A 20,082-nucleotide genomic window follows, 5' to 3' on the forward strand; every position below is an offset into this window, starting at 1 on the left:
GCCCCGGGAAGGGCCCGGCTGGGAGACGAGCAGGTGCGCGCTGGTGGCGAGGCCCACTCACCATCATGGCCTGCTGCACCAGGGTGTTGCTGTGCTCACACATGTTCTTCAGGATCTTGTTGGCCGCGTTGTGCCGGGCGGTGGTGGTGGACTTAGACGCCACCGTCAGGGGGTAGATGAGGGCCTGGAGCAAGCACAGAAGGAACGCTGGCAAATGCATGGGAAAGGGGGCCCCCGCCATCTTTCCGGAGGATGCCAGGAGAAACGGTGAGCCTGACCCGGACACTCATCTGCGTCTAGGCGGGGGCCACACCGTCTTGGGGGGAGCCCTCTTTTTCAGAAGGCCCTGGGTCCCTGAGCCCGCCAGTGGGACAGTCATGTCTCTGGAGCAGCTTTAGGAAAGGCTGCCCACCAAATCCAAGGGCAACTGTTCGAGGGGAAACTGCCCAGGGTCTCCACGTACCTGGGGGTGGTACCGACCGATGTCTGTGAGAAGCTGGTGAATGAGACGCCCCACCAAGGGCCTGGGCGTATCGATTCTTGCAATGAGCTGAGGTATGACCTGTATTCAGAAAAACAGTATGTAGCGCATGAGACGGGAGACAACTCCAGTTATTCTTCTGAGCAACCAAAAGCTCTTATAACTTGTTTGGTCGATACTGTTGGGGTTGGAAATGGTTCATTCTTTTCAGTTCTCTAAAACGAACTGAAGGAGTTCCTGTTGCAGCTCAGGGATTAGGAACCCAACTAGTATCCATGAGGACGTGGGTTTGATCCCTGGCCTTGCTCAGTGGGTTAACGATCCGGTGTTGCCGAGAGCTGTGGTATAGGTCACAGACTTGGCTCGGATCCTGCGTTGGCTGTGGCTGTGGTGTAGGCCAGCAGCTACAGCTTCGACTGGGCCCCTAGCCTGGGAACTTCCATATGCCACGAGTGCAGCCCTAAAAAGACCAAAAAATAAAAATAAAATAAAAGGAACTGAAGAAAGAGAGTCCTGAGCTGGGACCGACCCCTCCTTCCTCCCCACCGCACAGCGCATGCTTCCCTCCTACTCCCAACAGCGCGTGAGTCCAGGAGCAGACAACTAAGGAGCGAGAGCTGACCCATCCTCACCTGTGACCAAGTGGCCTCACCTGTAACCAGGTATCAATCTGGATCGCTTTCACCCCTTCCACTAAGGCTTCGTTTACATCCGGCCAGTGCCCATAATCAAACCATAAGGTGAGGACTCTGGAAAATAAAAAAGAGAAAGTCCAGACCATTTCACTCACGAGGTTTTGTCTGTTTTTTTTTTTCATTGTTAAGACTCTGGAGAAGAGAACCAGTAGGCTCCCAAATGGGTGGCTCCCCCGTGTATCTGGTCTCGGGACCACCTGGGAGCAGGTGTGTGCCTGGCGGGCAGCGCTGGACCGGAGACAGGACGACTGTCCCAAGTGAATGGTTACTGCGTTTCAGCGAGCAGAGAGGCACCCCGTGGTCTTAGCTCGTAACCCTAACAGGTGCGCCCGTGGAGAGTGGCTGCATGCGTAGAAAGGGCCTCCTACAGCACAGCAGCAACCTGAAACCTGGCACTTAGCCAGTGGAGATCCCCAAACGCAGGCGGGCACGTCACCCAGAGCCCCTGGGCTGGCTGGTCTGTGCCAGAGTTGCCTCTAAAAGCTGAAGGGATTTCAGCACTACTGTGGGCAATAGCTGGTTTCCCTTCCTTCATAACAAGCCACACGGCAGAGTCCTCGGGCCCCTTCTCCTCCCTCACGCGTGGAGCCTGGTCAGCTGCTGCACCGGGACTCACTCATCAGGATGGGGAGGGCAAGAGGACCCACGTGGCTTCTGCGCCCTGCCGTCTGCAAGGCCCACCAGGCTCTCCCTCCCCTCGCTGGTACCTGAGTGTGTCCTGGAGGTTGTTGCCTCGTGACAAAGAGATGGAACGGAAGAAGCCCTGGACAGCAGGGACGGTGTACATCAAGAGGGTTTTGGACAAATCCTGTTGGAACACGGACGTGTTAGTGACACTCTTGCCTCGGCTTTCTCGTCTGTGAAATGGGTGTGACGGCATACTAAGCAGTACTCAGCTCAATGGGTGGGTATGCAGATTAAACTAGTTTTATGGACAAAAAGCCCTCAGCTGAGCACCTGGCACTCAGCAAGCACCCAGTAAATGGCAATGGTGCTGTAACTGTTAGCATCTCGGGCTAAGGGTGGCTTCCGGAACAGGGTGGCAGAGGAGGTGGGGCGAAAGCCCTGAACATGCTGATCTCAGGGCTTGACAGCCCGCAGGCAGGTGGAAGGGGAGAGAAAAAGACAGAGGACAGACTCGGCCAGGCTCCGTGCGCCGAGCAGCCTGCGGATGTGTAGAGCCGGCCCACGCGTGCAGGAACCAGGGGAGGGGTTTGCGCATGTGGGAAGCCTGACAAAGACCTCGTTTTTCAGCGCGGCCTCCACCAGCTCCCCAAAGGCAAGTGTATGCACAGAAGCACCGTCTCACGCAGTGCTGGACGGTGGCTGAGCCATGTCTCCGAGCTTCATCCGGGCAGAGCCCGGGCTCCTATAAGCCCATGAGGGCTCCATCCGCAGAGCGCCTGCTGCCTGGCTCAGGCCCTCATGGAGGAGGAAGGGAGGGTACCTCAGTGACCTTCTTCTGCAGAGGAGACGGGGTGGGGCTGTTCTCAGTGCTCTCGGCCTCGCTCTCGCTGTTGCTGCCCTCGGTGCTGGTGGCCGTGGCGGTGGCCGCTGTGGTGGCTGCGGTGGCTGCGTTAGTGATGTTGGCCCCGCTGGCGTGGCGCAGCTTCTTCTTCTCGTCGCGGGCTTGGTTCTGATGTTTGTAATGGAGCACAGCTTCGAAGTTCATCACTGCCCACGCGTGCCAGGCCTGGGGGCAGGGGCGAGAGGACAGACAGCGCAGTTGTGGCCATAGTAGGGGCAGGAAGGAGCCCTGGGCATCAAGGGCCTTGAGCATCAGGCCAAAGCTGAGGAAGATCACAGACTGCCCTGTCTTCTCAGCGGTCAGTAGAGCAAATCTTTGCTTCCATGGCACCCTTGAGAACGGGCCATTTTACCAAACCCAGTGCGATTCACTCATTTGGTGGGGCATTGATTCGATCAGGTCTGTGGTGGGTGCCATGGGGCAGGAGCTCATGAAGAGGAGCAGGTGACGGTCCTGGCCTCAGGGACCTTCTAATCGAGTAGGGGACAGGGGCTGGGAAAGCGTCACAGGGAGGAGGGATGGGGGGGCCTGAGCAACCTTCCGTGGGCAGGGGTGGGGGAAGAGGGAGGGCAGCAGTGAGGGTGTCCCGGCAGAGGAAGAGCAGGGACCGAGTGCTGGGTGGGCAAGCACAGGGAACAGTCAGGTGTGACTGAAGCTTAGGGTACAGGGTCCCCAAGAGCAGGGAAGGGCAAGCCTAGCAAAGCGGTAGCCTCAGAGCAGGGACGGGCTGGCACGTGAGGCCAAGGAGGTGCCACTTCATTCTGTAGGAAGCAGAGCTTTTTCAGATGGGTTTGAAGCTGGCTTTGAAAGACTCCTTTGGTGGCTGGGAGTTCCCATCATGGCGCAGCAGAAATGAATCCGACTAGGAACCATGAGGTAGCGGCTTCGATCCCTGGCCTTGCTCAGTGGGTTAAGGATCTGGAGTTGCTGTGAGCTGTGGTGTAGGTCACAGATGCGGTTGGGATCTGCTGTTGCTGTGGCTGTGGCACAGGTTGGCAACTGTAGCTCTGATTCAACTCCTAGCCTGGGAACCTCCATATGCCACGGTGCGGCCCTAAAAAGCATAAATAAATAAATAAGAAAGATTCCTTTGGCAGCTGATATAAAACAGATGATTCGAACAGAGGTACAGGGAGAGAGGGTGAAGGTCTTAACCAGGCCAGATGACAGCTGGACAGGGACTGGCTGGGGGCACAGAACCACCAGGGAGGGTTGGGTCTCGGTCACTGTGGGTCCCTTGCTCCTGGCCGGGGCCTGTCAGAGAGCCAGCGCTCAGTGACCGATTGCTGCAAGAAGCCTTTGGGGCTAACTCGGATCGCAGCTCTGAGGTTCTGAGCTGCAGGGACGCTGTGGCACAGCACTGCCTGGTGTACAGGGCACGAGGAAGAGTCAGATTTGGGACCTTATAAGTTTGCAGTGAGAGTAAGACATTAAATAGGCCACTCACAGCTGGACTTTCTGCATCATCAGTAAATTCCTTAGTGTCCCTTGCTAAAAATCTTTCTTTAACATAGGACTGTTCATTTCCCACCTAAGCAGAGTGATCGTAAGTGACCTCTATTTGGTAAATAAGAATTCCACAACGACCGCGGTTTGGTTTTCCCATGTATATATATTTCTTCCTTTATTGGCTGCCCTGTGGCATGTGGAGTTCCTGGGCCAGGGATCGGATTTGAGCCACAGTTGTGACCTATGCTGGCAATTGCGGTAATGCCAGCTCCTTAACCCACTGCGCAGGGACAGGGAGCCAACCCTCATCCGGTGCTCTAGAGACGCCAACGATCTGGTTGCGCCACGGTGGTAACTCCCCCTACCTTTATTTATTTAACAAGTACCTCTTGCATGTGTACTGTGTGCCAGGCACTGAGCTGGGTCACGGGGAACCACACAGAAAGGGCCCCGGCCCGCGCTCGGGGCTGCAGCACACCACTGATGGGAGGAAGGCAGCAGAAACCCAACAGGGCCCGTGCTGGGGAAAACGAAAACTAAAATTTCTGGAGCCGGTGTTTTCTTGTTTTGTTTCCTTCTGAAAAGCTGAATGAAGAGAAGGGATCTGGTTAGGAGATAGTTCTAACCAGAAAAGTTCCCACTAAGCAAGGGTTCACTGGACACAGCCTCCCAGCCCTGGACGGGAGCTGTTCGAAGAGAGGCTAACTATTGCTGCTTTCACAAGATGAGCATTTTTGCGGTGGACTGAAGCACGCTGAAGCCAGGGTAGGCATGTGACTGCAGATGCTTTTGGGGCCTGCAGATGCAGGTTTTGATCCCAGAGGGATGGATGACACCCGCCATACTGAGCAGCTATGAACTAACAGGAGGCCCCCCGATAGAAAAAATGAAAAGGAGATGCTTTCACCACAGATGCATACTTCCAAGCACCACCCTCTAGCAGCCAGTCACCTCTTCGTACATTTTCCAGTTCTGTGTATCTTCCTGAGAGATTTCCTGCGACCTAACAGGATGTTACCCAGAGCTTTCCAATGAAAACAGAGAGTTCAGCTCTCAGATGAGGAGCAGGCAGGGATGGAAATCAGAAGGGAGCTGGGAAGGAACAGACGACCCGAGGGAAGATGTTTCAGAGCCTCACCGGGTGTCCAGATGCTCCAGGAAAACAATCGGCTAAGAGTCTACAAGAGAACAGCAGCCCCAGGCCGGCGCCCACGCAGGGGTAATGAGCCCTCCTCAAGAGTCTATCCATCTTTCTGCGCCCATCAGACTTGGAAGGGGCCTCTGACACACTGGCTCTGGCCACTCAAAGACGCAAATTCTCGGTATCAGACCAGTGCCCCGCGGCTTCGCGGCAAAGCCCGAGCGCACGGGGCGCACAGGCAGGCTGGCAGGTGCTGGGCTTTGAGGGGGCTTCGTGTCTGGGGCGGGAGCGCAGCCGGCTCCACCTCTGGGTTACCTTGTACCAGCTACGGTCGTGCTCCGTGGCGGCGCTGTAGTACTGCAGGACTTTAGGGATCGTGCTCTCGTTGATCCCCTGAAGGTTCAGCTGCCACTCTCCAAGTTTCAGGAAACATCTGGAAACAGAGAAACAAGCCCCCATGTTGCTCCTTCCTCAGAAGAGCCCCCCGCCACCCCGCCCCAGGAGAATAAGGAATTATGTCAGGGGAGCACAAAAGCCAGCGTTGCTGATACCTACGCCTTCTCTCAGGAATCAATTGAGGGAACCCCAGAATTCTCAGCCACGGGGGAGACAGGCTTTGGGGAGAAATGTTTAAGGCAAAAGCCCTCTGTCATTCAATGCTGCCACCAACTGGGTACCTGGGACAGGGGGATCTGTATGGACCTGTCTCCTCCAGATTCATTTTGGTGAGTGGTAGCTATTAAGAGTAATTTTTCTTTTTCTTTTTTTCTTTTTTGCTGCACCGATGGGATACAGAAGTTCCAGGGCCAGAGATCAAATCTGAGCTGCATCTGTGACCTACGCCACAGCTGCAGCAATGCTGGATCCTTAACCCACTGCATCCGGCCGGGGATCAAACTCACACCGCCAGAGATAACAAGGCATCCTTAACCCACCATGCCACAGCAGGAACTCTGAGAGTAATCTTTCTTATTGATTGCCCTATAGCTTCTCCCTGACTTTTCCCTTTTCCCCCATTCCTTATAGGATAAAATTAACACCTACCATTTACCGACTGCTACTTTATTCCAGGTACTGCTCTAAAGGCCTGATGTATTCTTTCTACTAATCCTTAAGCCATCTTACACTACTCCAGGGAAAAGAATTCTCACTATCCCCTTTTTATATAACGAGGAAACTGAGGCACACAGGGATTAGGTAACCTTATCTAAAGTTACACATTAAATTAGGTGCATATCTGGCATGTGAAAACCAGAAGTCTACCTCTAATGCCAGATACGAGGAGAAGAGCACAGGGGTGCTCTAGGGCTGTGGGATCCTGGGAGAATCAGTGGCAGAGACTCTGGAGCAGCAGGATTTGACAGCTGCCTGGGACCCCCACCGGAAAAGCAGAGAGAGACCTTAGCAACCCGTTGCCCAGGGAGCCTTGGATGCTCTCTGGCAGGGCTGCAGCGCGACAGCCCTGGGCGTGGGAAGCTCACCGGGCCATGAGCTTGTGCAGTTCCTGCTTGTGCTGCTGGTCCTCAGTGGCGATGGCGCGTTGGGCTTGCTGCTGCATGGTCTGAACAAAGTGCTGCATGTGCTGGAAGGCATCGATCTGCAGCAGGACAAAAGCACAGGGAGCCACTTGACATTTGGCCTAACTGCGGGGGAGGAAAAGAACCGTTGTCCATAGGCCAACCCCCTTCCCAACACAACACCCTAAAACACAGGGTGAGGACCCTGTGTGACAGAGGACCAGCACATGATGGTGAGAGATGGCTGGGCTTTGCAGGAAGATTCTTTATTCTTTCACCTCAAGTCTTAGCTCTTCTTGGCCAACAGTGATTACTAGTTCATAAGCCTTAGAAAAGCTACTTGCCCGACTACCTCAAACAACAATTCATATGAAGCAAACTGAAACAACTGCTTACTTCACTGTCCACATACTGTCCTAGGGGAATCGGGCTCATGGGGAATTGTTTCAGGCTAGCAAAACTACAGTGTTTGTTTAAAACACCGTGGTACCTGGGGCAGTTTTAAAAAATTTGATAGAGTTCCTGTTGTGGCGTAGCAGGTGAAGAACCTGACACAGTGTCTGTGAAGACGCGGGTTTGATCCCTGGTCTTGCTCAGTGGGTGAAGGATCTTGCATTGCTGTAAACTGCCGGAAAGGTCACAGATGTGGCTTGGATTCAGTGTTGCTGTGGCTCTGGCATAAGCCGGCAGCTGCGGCTCTGATTCAGCCCCTAGCCTGGGAACTTCCATATGCTGCAGATGAGGCCTTAAAAAGGAAAAAAAGAGGAGTTCCCGTCGTGGTGCAGTGGTTAACGAATCCGACTAGGAACCATGAGGTTGCGGGTTTGATCTCTGGCCTTGCTCAGTGGGTTAAGGATCTGGTGTTGCCGTGAGCTGTGGTGTAGCTTGCAGACACGGTTCAGATCCAGAGCGGCTGTGGCTCTGGTGTAGGCCAGTGGCTACAGCTCAGATTAGACCCCTAGCCTGGGACCCTCCATATGCTGTGGGAGCGGCTCAAGAAATGGCAAAAAGACAAAAAAAAAAAAAAAAAATCTGATTCTGGCATAAACCATAATGGAAAAGAATATGAAAAAGAATATATATATATATATATATATATATATATATATATATGTATAGCTGAATCACTTTGCCCTGTGTTAGAAATTAATAGTTTTAAATCAGCCATAAAATAGAGAAAAATGTAAAAATTAATAAAAAAAATTAAAAAACCCAAATAAGAACACAGAGACATGGTGAGGCTCCTTGCACACCCAAGGGGAATGGGGAGAAATACCAGCCAAGCAAACATTTAGTTGAATAAGGTGGCTTAGGAGCAAAATCTTCAGAGCATCATTAAGCAGTTATATCTCTTTACACTATGCTATTTCTATTTTTTTTTTTTTTTTGGCTGCACCCATGGCATGCAGAAGTTCCTGGGCCAGAGAGTAAACGTGCCACAGCAGCAACCTGAGCTGGTGCAGTGACAATGCTGGATCCCTAACCCACTGCGCCACAAGTGAACTTCATTTAATTGTTTTCTTTTAATTAGAAACATGACAGTGATGACAGCCCTGAAGGAAAATGAAACTCCTTGGCTTGGGGGCCAGGACTAACCTCGGACGCTTTTTTTTTTAAATGGCCTCACCGATGGCATATAGAAGTTCCCAGGTGAAGGACTGAATCCGACATTTTTTTTTTTCCTTTTTGGCTGAACCTGAAGTATGCTGAAGTTCCCAGGTTAAGTATCGAACCTGAGCCACAGTGGTGACAACATCTAGTCCTTAACCTATAGGCCACTAGGGAACTCCCAGATACTTTTAATATGTAAGGAATTAATTAAGTGGCATCAAGCAAGGGCTTAATCAGAGGCAGAACGATGGAACGGGCAATTTACCAGCACCTAATCCCTGTGTGAGGACAGGGCAGTCCCACAGAGGTTCTAACTGTTGACGGGATACCTATCTCTCTCAGGCGTCGGCCCTCCGAGCTCTACTCCTCGCCCCTGACTTTGAAAGACGAGCTACATTAGCTCTCGCACCTGGGACGGGATAAGGACTCTTTTAGCTTTTCTTCTATGGGAACTGCACTGACCAGACTCAAATCTGATTAAGAAGAGAAAAAAGAATACGGAAGGAGTCCTAAAACGATTAACCATGAGAAAGGTGGGTAACGACTCCGTGTGGTGAGCGTGTTCAGCAAGCTGGTGAGACCCAGCGAGGCATCCGGACACCAGGTGCTTTTCAGAGCCCATGGGCTGTGTCACTGACAGTCCAGACCAGAGTTTACACCCTCTTCAGGAGACTCAATTAGACACTGAACAAAAAATAAACTGCCAAGACTGGGTAGGCTGGGTTTTGTTTTGTTTTTTTGTCTTTTTAGGGCCGCACCTGCGGCATATGGAGGTGCCCAGGATAGGGGTCAAATCAGAGCTATAGTGCTGGCCTATACCACAGCCACAGCAATGCCAGATCCTCGACCCACTGAGAGAGGCCAAGGATCGAACCTGTGTCCTCATGCTGACTATTCAGATTCATTTCCACTGAGCCACAATGGGAACTCCTAGGCTGAGTGTTAGTTTGGGTTTGGAGCCCAGTATGAGGTTTAGTCCCTTTATTCGGCATGGGGGACTCTAATATCCTTCTGCTCTGGGGCATGGAGGCAACTTGTGTTTAAGTGACTGAAAATGTCCTACTTAAAAAAAAACATTCTGGGAGTTCCCGTTGTGGCTCAGCGGTTGACGGATCCGACTAGGAACCATGAGGTTGCCTTGCTCAGTGGGTTAAGGATCTGGCGTTGGATCCGGCGTTGCTGTGGTGTAGGTTGCAGACGGCTCGGATCCCGCGTTGCTGTGGCTCTGGTGTAGGCCGGTGGCTACGGCTCCTATTAGACCCCTAGCCTGGGAATCTCCATATGCCGCGGGAGCGGCCCTAGAAAAGGCAAAAAGACAAAACAAACAAACAAACAAAAATTCTGGAGTTCCTGTCATGGCTTTGTGGAAATGAACCTAACTAGATCTGCGAGGACTTGGGTTTGATCCCTGACCTTGCTCAGTGGGTTATGGATCTGGTGTTGCTGTGGCTGTGGTGCAGGCCAGCAGCTACAGCTCCAATTTGACCCCTAGACTGGGAAACTCCATATGCTGTAGGTACGGGCCTAAAAAGCAAAAAAAAAAAAAAAAAAAAAAAAAGACAAAACCCATCAAAAAAAACCAAACATTCTTTTCTTGGAGTTTCCTTGTGGCACAGCTGGTTAAGGATCTAGCATTGTCACTGCTATGGTGTGGGTTCTTTTTTTTTCCCTCTAGGGCCACGTATGTGGCATATGGAAACTCCCGCTAGGGGTCGAATGGGAGCTGCAGCTGCCCGCCCGTGCCAGTCACAGCAACACAGGATCCGAGCTGTGTCTGAAATCTACACCACAGCTCATGGCAATGCTGGATACTTAATCCCCTGAAAGAGGCCAGGGATTGAACTTGCATCCTTATGGGTACTAGTTGGGTTTGTTGCTGCTGAGCCACAATAGACACTCCTGTGGTGAGGGTTCAATCCCTGGCCCGAGAACTTCCATATGCCACAAGTGCAGCCAAAACAAACAAACAGAATTCTTTTCTCCGTCCACAGGAAGTGAAATGATTCTTTTTCTCTTACAGATGCAGGACCACCTGCTCGGAGGAGGGGCTTCTCTCAGGCCCCAAGTGTGCGCTGCACAGAGAACTCTGGATGCGGACGCCTGTGCGGTTCTCAGCTGAGCGAACTTTCACAGAAGGAACCAGCCTGTCTCTGCACCCTGTAAACTGTCTCCTCTAGAAAAACACCGGACATACACCTATTACTTGATGCCTTCCTGCACAACAAAGTCTGTTTTCCCCACTGCTTCCCATCTGCTTCAGGCAAGGCAAGAGTACAGCCTTATTGACACAGGAAGAAAGAAAAGGTCAGAGAAGTAAAGTGACTTGTTCAATAGCGCAGATATTATTAAGTGGTCAGTTTTCTTGGAGCAGCTCCTGAACTCTTATGTGGCATCTCCAGCTCTGGGCAGAGCACTTAATTTTAAGCAGGTTTCTAAATCTTTAATCCATGTGGTTTGATGGTCTCCGTCCGGAATTTGGGCTCCTAAGAAGAGGCCAACTCTGCGGAGAAGTCGGGCTGTGGTCCCCTATGTTGAAAGAAGCCATTCCTTGGTTGAGACATGAGCCAAAACACTGGTTCCGCCTGCCTTCGGCAAGCTACTCAAAGATTTGGAGGCTACGCATAGGAAGGAAAGCAGACTATATTCAGATCCAGCACCTTCTGTTTTTCTCATTTGCCTGGAGGAAGGTTAGGCTCTGAATCTGAAGTGCTCTGGCCTGGGAGGCTCACAGAGACTAAACAGAACACCCTCGCCACAACAACAAAAGAAAACCAGCCCCCACACCGCACGCTTGGAGAAGGACACCGGGCCACCACTTGTGATCACCCCAAAGACCCAGTGTCTGGACGCGGGTGGTGGCTCCCACCCTGGGTGGCCTCCAGAGGCACAGGGTCCACCACCCACAAAGGAGGTCAACTTCTAGACACGGTCCAAGGAGCTCCTGGGTACACCTGTGGCAGAGACAGAACGGCTACCTTCTCACAGCTTCCCCAGTGGCTGCTCAGCACTTCTTCCATCTTAGGGACACCGTGGGGACAATGCAGGGAGGGGAGGGCTGGGACTCCCTCCTGTTTGTAAGGAGGGTGATGGGGGAGCCAAAGCAGGGGCTGCTTTTACCTTGAGAGCCTGCGTTTTTGCTAACTATCACCATCATCGGGGGAGGTTGTTTGGGAAAAAAAAAAAAAAAAAAAAAAAAACTCCACTAGAAGCCACATCTATTTCCCAAGGACCTGTCTGTAAATAAAGTCAGAGGAATCCTCCCCTGGCTTCAAGATGACTTTCCCTACCGGTTTCAGCATCACGCTCTGGGTGTTGCTGCTTTTGAATTAGAAGCTGATGATAGGTGGGGAGACAAGGAGTCTGAAAAACCAAGTGGGTCTTTGGCAAGTTCTGGTCTGTGTTTTCACAAATCTGCTGTTTTTTCGGGGTATTTCTCCTAGGGGTAAACCCCCCTCCCTCGCCAGAAATTGTGCTTTTCCCCCGTATTTCAGCACATTCTAGCTGCGAACAATTCGAGCTGGGATTACACCCCTCGGTTTGATCAGCGGTACACGTGCATTTCCTCACACAGGATGCACGTTGTGCAACGGCGCCCAGCAGCCTCCCGACGGGAGCGGCGGCCGACATGGTGCTCGGGGGGCTGCTGCCCGGGGCCGAGCGGCAGCCGGGTCCCCGGCCGGGTGGGGCACGGACCTTGCGGGCGCTCTTCCACATGTTCTTCATGTAGGCGTAGGTCACCTGGGGGTGGCCTGTGGGCAGAGGGTGGTCGAGCTGCCGAGACGGATCCACTCCCAGGAGCAGCACCAAGGTCTTGTGAGCAAGAGCCTTCAAGACAAGAGAGGACACGGGTTCCACACCGAACTGGCCCGGGAGCACTGGGAGCACTGCTCGCTCGCTCCCTCCCCTCTCGGGCCCAGCCCCCGGCCCACCCGTGTGTGTGTGGGGGGGGGGGGGGGGAGGCACTCACCAGCCTGCCGCTCTTGCCGCACAGGCTCGCGTACTTGAGCCATGTCCTCATGTCCTCGTGAGGGCTGACCACGAGCGAGCGCACCATGAGGATCCTCTGCCAGTCCTCCACGATCCGCTGGCAGCCCTGGGATGTGCAGGGCAAGCATCAGACGGGCCCGCTGAGATGGCACCCCCCCTCCCGCCCGGCAGTGAGACCCACCCTGAAACAAGAGATTCCTTTTTTTTTTTAAAAGCTTTTTTTTTTTTTTTTGTCTTTTTGCCTTTTCTAGGGCCACTCCTGCGGCACATGGAGGTTCCCAGGCTAGGGGTCGAATAAGAGCTGTAGCCGCTAGCCTACGCCAGAGCCACAGCAACGTGGGATCCGAGCTGCGTCTGTGACCTACACCACAGCTCACGGCAATGCCAGATCCTTAAACCCCTGAGCGAGGCCAGGGATCAAACCCACAACCTCATGGTTCCTAGTCGGATTCGTTAACCACTGCGCCACGACGGGAACTCCAGAGATTCCTTTTCAGAATCTCCTCTTTCTCAATGGAAGGGTATTGTGAGTGCAACGCCTCTTGGGAGCTTCTCAAAATTCAAGAAGCAGTAGAGTAAGGACTCTGGAGCCCGAATCCTGGCCCAGCCACTGACTCTGCGACTCTGGACAAGTTATCCAACCTCTCTGTGACTAATCTGTAAGATGAGATAAAAAATAGTATCACCTTGGAGTCCCCATTGTGGCTCAGCGGTAACGAACCCGACTAGGATCCTTGAGGACACGGGTTTGATCCCTGGCCTTGCTCAGTGGGTTAAGGATCCAGCATTCCTGTGAACTGTGGTGTAGGTTGCAGACGTGGCTCGGATCTGGCATTGCTGTGGCTGTGGTGTAGGCTGGTGGCTACAGCTCTGATTCAACCCTGAGCCTGGGAACCTCTATGTACCATGGGTACGGCCCTAAAAAGAGAGACGGAAAAAAAAAAAAAAATGCATACAGAAGGGGAAGGGCCTCATTCCTTCACCCACATCAAAATTTTTTTTTTTTTTTTTTTTTTTTTTTTTTTTTACGGCTGCAACGTGTGGCATACGGAAATTCCCGGGCTAAGGGTTGAATCGGAGCTGCAGCTGCAGGCCCATGCTGTAGCTTGTGGCAACACGGGATTCTTAGCTCACTGAACAAGGCCAGGGATTGTACCTGCATCCTCAAAGACACTATGTCAGGTTCTTGAACCACTGAGCTACAACAGGAACTCGCTAATGCATGTAAGTTTTTAAAAATTAATAAGAGAGTGACTTGGAGTTTCTTGGTGGCTCAGTGGATTAAGGATCTGGCATTGTCCCTGCAGCAGCTTGGGTGGATGTTATGGTGTGGGTTTAAATCCCAGGCCGGGAGAAAAAAAGAGTGAATCAATCATTTTCAAAGCGGAAATCTAATTTTACATCAAGAGATCGTTGAGAGCAGGGTGGGCCTTTCCTCCTCCACCTTCCTGAGCAGTCAGACTCAGAGACAACACAGCAGGGAGAAAGGTTCTGAGATCCATCCCTCCATCAGTGATTTCCAAACAAGCAGCCCTCCATGGAGACAAGTCTAAAAGACTAGCAACGGTGGTTGCAGGCTTTTAAACATGACAGGACGCAGTCTGAGCCGGAATAAAGAACCCAGAGCAAGAAAAGACCCGATGCAAGTAAGGCTGACCTCTCAAACCACCCCGCAGGGGACGCTGGCTGGGTTGTTCGATTCGGCTGAGACGGCAGTCTTCCAGCCGCGGGCAGTGGGTTGAGTGTTTTGACAGCAAGCCAGCCCCAAGAGCCAAATCTCTACCACAAAGTTAACGCTGCGTATTTAGGCCTTGGACCGTAATTTTTCATCCCCTTCAGTGTGACAGTGGTGATTTGGACAGTTAGAAAAACAGAAAAAAGTACACTGAGGGATTGTTTTGGTGGCTTCTCATCATCTGCTAGTTTTTTCCAGATGCTGAAATCGTTTGGCCCCTGTAAACCAGAAAGCACCTTGCTGTCTCAGGATGGGAAAGTCACGAAGGCTTCAGATGATGAGGGTATCCTGGACACGGTAAAGTCAAACACGGGTCTTTCTGTTCTGAGACTCCTTTGATCCGCCCCCTTCCCAGTCTCTATCTGGACAAAGTCCCACGTGTAAGAATGGCAGGAGATCCATCAGGTGCCTGACTTGGAAATCTTCACTCCACTACAAGCACTTAAAAAACCAGGGTGTGGACCCATTCAGCGGGCAATGCTGGCCTTGTGGAATTCTTTTCTGGTGTCCAGTAGACAAATTTCCATCAAAACATTCACTGGGCATTTCAGAATTGCTAATAAAACATGGGAAGGAACTGCATGTGCTCACTTCAGAGCATAAACGACTATATTCTTAGGCGATCCTTTGCCCTGCACTGTTTCTTTCCAGAGGAATGTGCCTGGAACTTTGTAGATAGGAATGCAACTTAGAGTCAAAAGGCTGTCACAGCCTACTGCAAGGCTGGAAGCACAAACCTCTGGTCGGGGGATAGAATTTGGAATTGAGTGGGAACAAGAGGAAACAGCTTAGAATTGAGAAGGCTGATTATGACAAGCAGGGGGACAAATGAAGCCATTGTCAACGAACCCCCCCAACTCCAGGAACGGGAGAACAGTCCTTTCCAAGAACACTTAAGACTCCTGACTCCCAGATCTGGAATTGACAGCTCCTCATGCTAAAATGATCAGAATGTACAATGAAAATACTGATGAAGGATCTGGAAAAGTTTCTCGATGAGGAGAAACTTCAGTGGGAAAAAAGTTGGCATAGAGACTCTGGGATGACTGTGACCCGAGGAACTGCCTATAAACGGCAGGGGTTGGTAAATGAAAACATCCAGCGGCCCCCCTTAAAGGGCTGGACGCAGGTGGCCAGCAAGTGCCTTGAGGGCTGTGGTTCTCGGCATCGGCCACATCCTGGAACTGTCTGGGCAGGCTGAAAAGATACGGATCCGGGTCTATCCCCAGAAATTTTGTTTATTTGGTCTGGGAAGTAGCCTGGGTATCTGGATTTTAAAAATCTCCCCAAGTCCCTCTATTGTGTAGCTAAAGTTGAGAACCACTGCTTTTGAGGTCAAGATTCCCAGCTGGCTGGCCATAATGTCACTTACTAAAGACATTTTCTTTCTTTCTTTTTTATTTATTTAAAAAATTTTTTTTTTGGCCTTTCTAGGGCCGCTCCCTTGGCATATGGAGGTTCCCAGGCTAGGGGATCTAATAGGAGCTGTAGCTGCCAGCCTACGCCAGAGCCACAGCAACGCGGGATCCAAGCTGCATCTGTGACCTACACCACAGCTCACGGCAACGCCGTATCCTTAACCCACTGAGCAAGGCCAGGGATCGAACCCGCAACCTCATGGTTCCTAGTCGGATTCGTTCACCACTGCACCACAACAGGAACTCCTAAAGACATTTTCTTTTAGGCCTAAAGAAGGGTGAAAGGTGGCTCGGAAAGCGGTAATCTTGCACAGCTGAAGGCTCGGGTGAGAAGCCTTTGGATGTTCTGCTTCGAATGCAGATGAGCCTCTGTGGAGGCCGGAAGCGTACCCTGAGCAGTGGAAGGAAGGCGGGTACTAACCAGGGCTCTGCCGAGCTCACCTGCAGTCTCTCCCACCAGATCTGGCGGATGATCTCTCGTCGCTCGGGGACAAGTTTGTACTGGATAACCTCCTCCAGCTCGGAGAGCATGTGGCAGGAGACCATGGCCTGATGGAAGCAAAGCACATTCCAACTTAATACCCACAGCACGAACAAGCCCAGAGCCAGGCTTCATTTCAATCACTCCTTCTGGTCCCCAGGCACGCTCTCGGCAGCCTGGGTGTCCCCTCGAGCCCACTCTGAAAAAAGACTGGAAGCGCGCCTCCAGCCTGGCCCGGCCCAGTGCGAGCGGCCCACACTCACCCCGTAGGCCCGGCTGTAGCTCTCTCCTGCCATCGCAGTCAGCTCGGCGTCCAGCAGGTCCCGGGCTTTGTCGATGCACTAGAAGAGAAAAAGAGAAGCCTTGGAATTGAGCTGTGGACCTGGGGGCAGGGGCGAGGGAGGGAGGGAAGTGACTTTCGGGCTTCACAGGCAGCTGCAGATGTTGCCCACCCTGCTTAAATCCCAGTGAGGAAGAGAAGGTTCGTCGAAGAAGGGGAGAAACCTTTTCCCAGACCTGAAAGGCTCAAGAAGAGCATTCTGGAACTTCTCAGAAAGGACAGTGGTGCATAGCAGCCAGAAGCCTAACACCTTAGATCCTGGGTTAACGGAGGAAGGAAACGTGTGCTTAGAAATGACGGCCGGGCCGGCGGCGCAAGGACAGCCGTGGATCCACCTTCCTCATCCCCTCGCGAGGCAGGCTGGTGACAACGGACCATGCGGACCCTCAGATGGCCCAGCTGGCCCCCTCCGGCTTTCAAGCACCTCGTCCTCATGAAGGAGCACCTCTGAGACTGGCAGAGGGACACTCCAAGAGTGGCAGCCTCTGCAACTGTGATGCGAATGGCCCAGGGCTCGGTTCTTGTCGTGTAAATCAGAGCGCGGGGCCCACGGGACTGCAGCTTGTCTGCTCTGCTTCATCGATGGAAACCCCACCTGCGCAGCTTTTCCTTTTCATTCAGCTCTTAAGGCTGATGAACCACGTCCCCGTCCCATCGTGCTCCGGGCCCTTAGCCAAGCCCCTCGCCCAAGACAGGCTGGTGCCTGACAAGGTGGACGTGATGACCTCCTTATTTTAGTCTGCAAGTTAGCACAGGGCTTCCAAACAAAGTGCAAGCTGGCCTAGAAGGTAACAGCGTGGGACACGCCCGCACAGCCAGAACCTCGGGACTGATTCTGTGGCGGAGCGGGGACCGCGGCCCTCTGAATCCTCCTTTGGGGAGACAGCTTCTCTCTGCTACAAGGACTGCGAAAGCAAGACGGTAGGGATGAGGCAAGGCTATCCCAAAAGCCCACTCCAAAAGCCATCTAGATGCGAGCCTCCAGAAGACACTTGTCCCTCTCAGAGAAGAAAGCGGCCCTGACTGATGTATGGGGAGTCACAATTCTGAGTCTTCTGCTCCAAGGCCAGTCTAACGAGCTCACAGAGCCACGCACTGGCTGCTGAGCTACAACAGCCTATTCACACCGGTCCTGGCACCTGGGAGCTGACAGGGCTCGCGGGGTTACCTTTTCTTTGTTAGATGGTCGGGTACACATAGGTTTTTACCTGTTGGGCCAAGGAGAAGAGGTCCTGATGCAGGGCCAGCACGGCTCTATAAAACGCCCCATCGTGGGTGTCCCGAGGGATCATACAGGTGTACTCCTCCATGCTGTCCCACTGACCTGCACACACGCACACACGCACATACACACATGCACACACACACACACGCACAGAGAGAGAGAGAGAAAAGCAGGAGAGCGGTCAGCATGCGGGCTAAAGTCAGCAGCTCAAAGAGACCTGTGCTTAGCTTGGGGTTCAGGTAAGACGAACCTGAGCCTGAGGCATCGGAGTCCTGCAGAGACCCTCTATGCTCTGTGAGGCCCAACAAGCCATCTAACAAAGCCCTATCTGTCTCCCCAACACAGGCCTCCCCAGCTGCCCCAAGGAACACCAGGAAAGGTGGCAGAAGGCATGTGTGCCAGGCCATGAGTCAGAAGGGTGTGAGGCAGCACGTCGCTGACCTAGAGAACTCGCCCAGGGTTCTCTAGATGGAATGGAGGGGCTTTCTCCCCCTCAGTGGAGCATCTCACAGTTCAGTGTATCTTGGAAGTTACATTTCCCCCTAAACAACTTAAAATGGCCATTATCCACAGGGAACAGGATGAGACAAACAGTCTGCTCGCCTCGCTCTGGCAGTACCTTTGCCTCGGGAGGGAGGAGGTAAATATTTAAGTGGCTCTGTTAGAAGAGAAAGGTGGGCCGGGTCATAGCACAGTGGTCTCCCGTGGCGGCAGGCTGAGGAGACAGCGGCATCTGGGAAAAGAGGTTCTCTTTCCTTTTGTTTTTTGTCTTTTCCAGGGCCACTCCCGCAGCATATGGAGGTTCCCAGGCTAGGAGTTTAATCAGAGCTGTAGCTGCTGGCCTACGCCACAGCCACAGCAAGGCCAGATCGGAGCCACATCTGTGACCTACATCATAGTTCACAGCAATGCCGGATCCATAACCCACTGAGCGAGGCCAGGGATCGAACTCGCAACTTCACGGTTCCTAGTCAGATTCATTAACCACTAAGCCATGACGGGAACTGAGAGGTTCTCTTTCCCTGGTGGGGTGAGTAGGTATCAAGGGCCAGGCTTCCCAAGACCATCGGCAGAAAGGATACCAGCCTTATGAGCTGCAAACTGCAGGGCCGCCAATTTTATAAGCCCTTTTCCTGCCTTTCGGGCCAGACCACCAATCCATCCATTCTCTCTACCTCTGGGCAAAAGCAAGGAACAGATGACGACTCCTCAGGAAGCAATTTGCTTTTGAAAAATGTTCTGGATCCAGCTCAGCGCTTAGGGACAGGAAGGACACAAACTCAGAGGCTCCAGAGGGTCCGGTGGGGGTGGGCTTACGTAATGGCCTCCGGGCTCCGCAGGTGCCGCTTTCACCCGGGACAACCCTGCCACCCCCCGCCCAGGACGTCTCGGGAACAGACACTGGTAATCTGCGCGGGAAGTGTCTGTTTAAACCCTTGGGGAGTGGGAGGACAGGGCCAGTGCTGGACGGCAAGGAAGGGAGCAGAGCAAACAAATGCGCCAAGAGGTCTGTAATTACTGGACAAGGTGCCGGGCTTGCGGGGCTTTGTTATGCTCCTCTCTTTGCTTTTATATTTGTTGGGAATATTCTGTTGAGGGAAAAAAGAAGACAGCTGTCTCTTCACTTTATTCCCGCTTGGGATAAAGACACATTGGTGGAGGGCCCGCGAGCACGCTGGATCCCAAGGCAGACTGAAAAATGCAAAGCAGAACGAGGGGGAAAGGCCAGCGGGGATGGAGCCAGAATCCCCCTTCACTGAGGGTCTCAGATGTGAGGCCCGCTCACCGTTCTCCTCGGCTCCCTGTCAAGAGCCCCTTCTACCCACGTCTAACACGCCAGTCCAGATCCTGAGGCAGAAAGGACAGGCGGAAGAGGCACAAGTGGGCGTGAACGGCTTATGCATCCACAGACCAGCCCTCTGCCTGCAGGTCCCTGGCCTCACGGCGCTCCCTGAGCGGGGTACCCCTGAGGGAGCCTTACCGAGACCCCAGGCAGCCGCAGCAGCCATCCGGGCCATCTTGGCTTGGGTTTCGTCATTCACCAGGGTCCACTTCTCACAGCACTGCTGGTGCAGCTGCCCCCTGGAGGAAAAGGATTACACGGTGCGGTTGCCCGAATTCACAGCCACGGCCTGCCCACCTCTCTCTCTGGCCCCTTGGTTAGCTGGGGGACTGGACGACAGGGGCCTGATGTGGACTGGGAGCCTTTCAAGGAAGAGTGCTTTTGACTGGGTGATGCAACCGAGAGTGCCCGGCAAGCTTTGTTTCTGTGGCTTGGGCGCCCCTAGTTTGTCTGAGAGTGAGTTTACCAAAGCCTGGGACGGCGCCCGGCTCCACGGGATGTGAAATGCCCTGAACACCTGGCCCCCTTCATACATATTAAATAACTTCCCTCCTCTATGCCAGGGAGCTCTGGGCTCTTTCCTTTGGCAGGCCCACAGAGAAAGCCATCGGAAGAGACACATCTGGACAGT

At 53.0% G+C, this 20,082-nt stretch overlaps 1 protein-coding gene across 3 annotated transcripts in view; it reads right to left on the reverse strand.

The window, feature by feature from the left end:
• Nucleotides 1-20,082, reverse strand: part of MTOR (mechanistic target of rapamycin kinase) — a 125,771-nt gene that overhangs the window by 19,054 nt on the left and 86,635 nt on the right. The window contains exons 31-43 of one of the 3 annotated variants that reach the window (XM_084962776.1): nt 19,590-19,690; nt 17,592-17,707; nt 16,307-16,384; nt 16,004-16,111; nt 12,390-12,515; nt 12,116-12,247; nt 6,776-6,891; nt 5,610-5,727; nt 2,633-2,869; nt 1,884-1,984; nt 1,134-1,230; nt 464-562; nt 62-184 (exon numbers count right to left, since the gene is read on the reverse strand). In XM_084962776.1, coding sequence (XP_084818902.1) covers nt 62-184; nt 464-562; nt 1,134-1,230; nt 1,884-1,984; nt 2,633-2,869; nt 5,610-5,727; nt 6,776-6,891; nt 12,116-12,247; nt 12,390-12,515; nt 16,004-16,111; nt 16,307-16,384; nt 17,592-17,707; nt 19,590-19,690 — 1,552 coding nt within the window. Of the gene's footprint in view, nt 1-61; nt 185-463; nt 563-1,133; nt 1,231-1,883; nt 1,985-2,623; nt 2,870-5,609; nt 5,728-6,775; nt 6,892-12,115; nt 12,248-12,389; nt 12,516-12,608; nt 12,711-16,003; nt 16,112-16,306; nt 16,385-17,591; nt 17,708-19,589; nt 19,691-20,082 lie in introns of those variants that run through there. The other 2 variants (XM_003127584.7, XR_014807050.1) reach the window with 2 other exon arrangements.

The sequence above is a fragment of the Sus scrofa genome, chromosome 6, assembly GCF_054392235.1.
Source record: "Sus scrofa isolate SSC_HxYL_T2T_F1_AM1 chromosome 6, Sscrofa_HxYL_maternal_Yorkshire_Landrace_v2.0, whole genome shotgun sequence".
Lineage (NCBI taxonomy): Eukaryota > Metazoa > Chordata > Mammalia > Artiodactyla > Suidae > Sus > Sus scrofa.